This window comes from Equus quagga, unplaced genomic scaffold, assembly GCF_021613505.1.
Source record: "Equus quagga isolate Etosha38 unplaced genomic scaffold, UCLA_HA_Equagga_1.0 71211_RagTag, whole genome shotgun sequence".
NCBI classification, from domain to species: domain Eukaryota; kingdom Metazoa; phylum Chordata; class Mammalia; order Perissodactyla; family Equidae; genus Equus; species Equus quagga.
Genome location: NW_025802040.1, coordinates 4,546 through 10,603, shown reverse-complemented (window position 1 = coordinate 10,603; position 6,058 = coordinate 4,546). Strand labels below are relative to the sequence as shown.

Here is a 6,058-nt window from a genome sequence, read left to right as displayed (position 1 = left end):
TGCCATGAACGTTCATGTCTGCGTTTTTATTTGAGCACCTGCTTTTAGTTTTCTTGGGTGTATATACCAAGGAGTGGAATTCTTCACTTAACCTTTGGAGGAACTGCCAGACTTTTCCACAGTGGCTGCACAGTTTTCCATTCCTGTGCTGAGTTTTACTTGCATTGTGTCATCAGTCCTCACATAAGTTTCGTGAGGTGTAGATATAATTGTTATCGCCCCCACCTTTCAAGTGGGAGAACTGAAACTCAGAGGGTTTCAGCCCAGGCTCATACAACCAGGAAGTCAACAGTGGTTTGGCCCACGCTGGCTGCCATCACTGAAGGGGTCTCTCTTCTCCCAGGCCCTGCTTTGTGCCATTAGGATGAGGACTTTTGACTGTGTTGTTCGCCTGGCACACATCGGCACTCAGATGGTTATTGAAGAAAATGCCGTTGTTTTCTGATCTTGATGGCTCGAACAGGAGCTTGAAGGAGGCATCTGTTTCCTAGGAGTTCCTCTACTCTGCAGTTTTTCAGACTTCCACTGGGTTTTGCATTCTCCTCTCCATACCAGATGCTGCAGACCTCCCACAAGTTTCTTGCTGTCAGACATCTCTCTTGGAGACTCAGCCTGTGGCTAGGGCATGAGATGCATGGAGTGTGCTAAGCAGAGGTGACTTGTGTTTCCAGAGAGTGTTTGTCATTAACTTGGCTGTTGAACCTGTTCTCTCTCTCTTTGGTCCAAGACCACTGATGATCTGCTCTCCTTTTACTCCTCCAGGCAAAACCCATTTACGGTGGCTGGCTGCTCCTGGCTCCAGATGGGACTGACCTTGACAACCCAGTGCATCGGTCTCGGGTAAGGGCGTCAGAGTGAATTCTCAGGGTGGGAGGGACTGGAGAAGGGCCCATCTAAGGGCAAACTGGCCAAGTGGAAGAGGGAGATAGGGAGCTGGACAGTGGGTTGTGGGATGGCAGGATCAGCAGGGAACCCCCATTTCATGAGCTCACAGGTGTTTGCTTCAAAATGAGGTGCTCTCACGTGGTGCCACCTGTTTCATGGGTCCTCTTGACTGTAGAAACAGTTAAATGGAAAAGGCAAAAGAGCAGTTTGGCAAATGTTTGTATTATGCTAATTAGGTTCCCAGTTCCTTCAGGGCCGAGGCCCTGCCTCCTGCAGCTCCCGTCTTCCATCCGGTGCTTCAGGCTGGGCTGGGCGCTCAGCAAATGAGCCTAGTGAGGGGTTAAGGGCCTCAAGGGCCAGCATTGCTTTTGCCTCATCTCTCCTGGGCACCCCAGCCCAGGACAGGTCCCTGCTGTGCACAGGCTGCTGGGAGCAGTGAGATGGTCAAACCAACATTGTCCCTGACCAGTGGTTTGTTCCTCTGCCAGGGAGCCCTTTTGGATTTGACTCCAGTTAAAACACATGCTTTCCTTTTCCACGGGCTTGCTTCCAAGTGCTGCCACCTGCACCCTCTAAATTGCTCCATCTCTGCTTCCGTCCCATCCCTGGCTCCTCTAGAGAGCTTCTGCCCTGCCTCTTGGTCTCTGCTGCCCCCAGCCTGAATGCCACACTCTGGGGTGGGGGCCACAGTGCCCCACAGACCCTGCATTGTATCTGGGGTGTTTGGAATTCCTTCTGGAATGGATTTTGACTTTAAAACAGCAAATAGGAGTCTTGAAAATGTTTCTCAAGAAGAGTCCACGTGGGCTCTCCCTGGACACCAAGGGCAGAACCAGCCCTCTGCAGGTCCTCTTTGCAAGGCCGTTTGAGTATCCTGTTCCTGCCACCCAGGCGGGAGGACCACAGGGGTGACTGTGTTCCAATGACTTCAGCAACTAGGGAGCAGTTCCCCTTCCTGTTTTATATTTAGGTCATACAGAATTGCCATCTCCAGCTTCTGATGGGCATCATCATTATTATAAATGATATAATTCTGGCCCAAAGCAGAGCATGGTACTTTACTTAGTTCTTGTGGCCTTATTGCCAGAAAAGTACGAATTTTGTTGGGCTTTTTGAAATGTTGAAAATAGGTCATGGATCCTCATAATAATCTTTGGGATTCAGGGACCAACAGTCTCACGTTCTAGACATATTTTCCCCCCACGAAAAGGAAGGCGTCTATCTTCCTGTCCTTGTTGTTCTGCTGTCAGTGCTGTCGGCCCACTATTGGCCCCCAGCAGCTGGCCTTTGGGTGGGGAATGGAGGGGGGCACTCTTTGCCGGTTCGTCATTCCTGGACGTTGGAGTTGTTCCTGCTGCTCTTGCTCTTTCTCAGGTTTGATTTTTGTTAGTTTGCTCCTCCTCAGTGAGTACTGGAGCCCAGCTGTCTTTTTCCCTGTCTCCCACTCCCTGTGGATCATTGGAACAACCCTTTTATAGCAGTTTCCCAGATTTTTTCAGAAGTGGGGAATTAGTGCCTGGCATTCTCAGGTTATCCCATATCATGTCAGATAATTCATCAAATAAATACTGACACATGTTAGTCGATAAGCTCTGTGCTGGGTACATGAAGAATACAAAAAGGTGACCAACACACGGTCTCTTCTCCTGAGGAGCTTGCAAATTAAAATAAACCAGGTGTCTCATTAAATCTCCTCAACTTGTGTGGAATCGCAGTGGGTGGTTTGGGCCTCTCCCCTAGCTAGCACATCACCGTTCTTCACCGTGGGTCCCTCTTTTCATGCCGTCTGCCCTAGCAATGGAAGCTGTGGAACCAGCGTTCCGTAAATACAGATTTGTCAGATACAGGGACTCAGGAAGCAGAGATCGCGGCCAGAGCCCTCCTAACCATAACCACTCACTCTATACTCCGTTGCAGAAATGGCAGTGGCGGTTCTTTATCCTCTACAAGCACAGCCTCTTGCGCTACGCCCTGGACGAGATGGTGAGTGTCCTCCTCTGCCCACTCCCCGTCTGCAGCCTTTGCCATGCCCCTCAACTCAGCTTCATCTGCGTCGTCTCTGAGTACAGCAGCTGTGTGCTCTTCGCTTGGGCTTCTGTTTGGGAGCCTGGAATTTTTTAAGAACTTGTGGCAGCTTGTAGAGGTGGTCCTTAGAACTCAGACCTTTAGTTTGAGGCATGTGCAGTGGTTGTGGGTGAGAGTAAGTAGTGAGGAAAGAAGGCCCTTCTGTTCAAGGCTGATAGGAAGTGGACTCGGCAGAGTGCTCCTAGGCAGAGAGAAGTGGAGCAGGCTGTGGACCTGTGGGCAGATGGGGGCTGGCTCTGGGCGTGTGTGTGGAAGTTGAGCACACGTGCATTCACGCACTGTAATCCCAGGACTGCCTCTTAGTTCCGTTGCTGTGATTGGTCTCACTCATCCCATTCGATTTTCAGAGGCCTCCTGGTCATGGGGTCAGTGTTCTTGTGGTCACTAAGATGTGGCATCCGGGCTCCTTCCTGCCCTGCTGCTTACTTGGTTTGCTTCCTGCATCCTGGGCTGGACTAGTGTTTACTGCTGTTGGTCCAGAGGCAAACCTGAAAACCAAGCAGGTGGAACGTTCTGGCTCTTTCTTCCCTGCCCCATTTCATCTCCTGACTTTTTCTCTGAAGGAGATTAGTCTCTCCTAACTAATCTGAAGTATGACTGAATTCCAAGCTTTAAAAGGGTTGAAGATGGAAGATTTGATTACCTTTTCCTGTTCTGTTTGAGTGTGAGTGTGTTTGTGCATTCACGTGGGCAGCATTTTTCAATTGGGACTGTCCTAAAAAACATAGTCACACCGTGTAAAATAGGTTGACCCCCCCACCCCCCACCCCGAGGTCATATCTTTGCTGCAGGGTTGAGAGCAGACTTCTGGAAGTGTGAGCAGAGATGACCGTGCTCTCCAAGGACCTTGTGGACTGTTGGGACACCTGGATTTTAGGGTGGTTATTAAAGCTCATATGTGAGTAGGCCATAATTGGGTTGTTTCCACACTTGGGTCCTAATCTTTGTGATATGTTGCTTTCTCTGTTTTGTTTCTGGGATGAGTTAATGGGTATGATATCTAATTATGGAATTAGTAGGTATGATACTCAGTTCTATATTGACTATCACCTCATTGGCTCCTTCTTAAAAAGAATTTTCTTCCTCATTCTTCCTGGTGAGACTATTTCTACAACATGGATGGGCCACAGAGAGTTTTTGCCCTGGAAACACCTGTGGTCTAGAGTAGTTTGAGATGACTGGGTTGAAAGTGAGTGCCGATGGGGTGCTAGAATTCCTAGAGGTGGGAGCAGGGAACTGTTCCGCTTGGACCCTCAGTTCCTTTCGGGGAGGAAGCAGGCCTGGAGGCAGACCCAGCGCTGCCTCTCTGTATTCTCCCCACTTGGCCATCCGTCATGTGAGCAGTAGCCTTGGGGTGGGAGCTGGGCTCCTATGAACCTTGAGGTTTCCTCTGTCCTCCCTGTGCCTGGCTGACCCATTCTGAAGTCCCACAGAGACGTACAATAGAAAAGGGGCCCCCAAGGTGACTGGATTGCATCCAGGCTGGGCTGGGCCATGAACCATTCCGAAAAACAGAGTTGCTTGGACTTATCCTTGGAGACTGATTATTCTGGTTAGGAAATCTTTCTCTAGGTCTAACTGGAGTCCAGCGCAATCCATTATTCCCTTCAGCTCAGTTGCACAAGCACAAAGATGGTCGCTCTTGGGGACGCCTTTGTGTTGGCACATGCTGCATCCGAGAGCCACTCCAAAATGATGGAGGCTGCTGAGCTGTGAGTAGGGACACTTGGAGTACACCGTGGTCTCCCAGCAACCTGAGTGTTGGTTGGGTATTATTTCATGTGCTGCTAGGCCAGAGGTGGGACTGTGCCAGCGACGTGGGAAGAGAAAGAAGTCCTAGGAAAAACTGGGACTGCAGAGAGCACATTGGTGGGGGATGCCTAGGATTGAGAGTTTTGGGAGTCCCCCTTTCTGGGAGATGACTTTGGAGCTGAAGAGACTGAATTGGTGAGCCAGTTAGTGCTAATCTGCCCAAATTGGGCGGTGCAGATACCCTGAACCTGCAGGGAAGGAAGTGGCATTATTTCTTTGAGTGAAAGAAACAGTGGCAGTTGCATTGAAATACCTTTAAAACAGCATTTCAGGCATGTGAGGGTTTTACCTCTTGTGCTAGGAAGGTCCTGTGAGGAAAGTTGCAAGGAAGCATCTGGGCTACACTTGAAGCGAGGCTAGGTGAAGGAGGCAGTCAGATACCAGCTGCCCAGTGGCCAGTGTTAATGGCCATTGCTGTAGTGCTTGTGGGCAGGCTCCTTCTTGCAGGGGCTGGAGGGGCCTTTGCCGCGCCAGTGCTCGGCATCAGGCCTTGTTCTTCATGGCTGCTCCCTGGATGAGCACAGTCCAGAATCCTGGAGCTCCAACCCCGCGGTCAGCTCTCCTAAAGCCTAGACTCCCGCCTTGACCTGGCCAGCAGAGTCCTGAGACCTGGAGCAGGAGAACTTTTCAGGCAGGCTTGTGTGTGAACTGAATTCCAGCCATGCTGGAGGTTTTCTCTTTGAGTGCCCAGAAGTAGAAGCATGATCCTCAACTGGGGATGTTGTGCTTCCCAGGGCCACCTGCTAATGTCTGGCGTCCTCTTTGGTTTTCACAACTGCACAGGGGTGGAGGGGGTTGCTACTGACACCTACTGGGTCGAGGCCGGGGATGCTCTTAAACATGCTGCAATGCACAGGACAGCCACTCACAACCCAGAAAGATCCAGCCCCAAATGACAGCAGTGCCAAGGCTGAGAACCCTGCATGATCTGGTCAGTGGATTAAATTATTTTTATTTTTAAAAATTAAAATATGTTTGACTTGCTATCGCCCGTTCTTAACAGGTGTGGAAGGATTCACCGTCAGATTTCTGGGGGAGAGGTGGGTGATGGGGCAGGGTTAGCCTGTTGGCTGGTGTGCTAAGTGCCTGGTGTGGAATGGGGGTGGGCCTATTCCTGGCATGGAGGGGTTTCTCTGGGGTGTCCCTGCACATCCGGGTGACCACAGGGCTAGCAGAACTGCTTATGTGTGCTTTTACCCAGAGAGCATGTAGGTACCACTCACGTCCCATGGCATGCTCAGACCCCCGTGCCTATATAATGGCCCCATCTTGGGCT

General features: G+C 50.7%; 1 protein-coding gene across 1 annotated transcript; it reads left to right on the top strand.

Moving 5' to 3' along the window:
• Positions 1-762: 762 nt before the first annotated feature.
• On the top strand, positions 763-5,709 carry LOC124234113 (myosin phosphatase Rho-interacting protein-like; the record flags this gene model as incomplete). Its single annotated transcript, XM_046651373.1, has 3 exons — positions 763-840; positions 2,803-2,868; positions 5,566-5,709. Coding segments are annotated over 3 exons (288 nt in total), but the record flags the coding sequence as incomplete, so codon positions are not given.
• Positions 5,710-6,058: the final 349 nt, after the last annotated feature.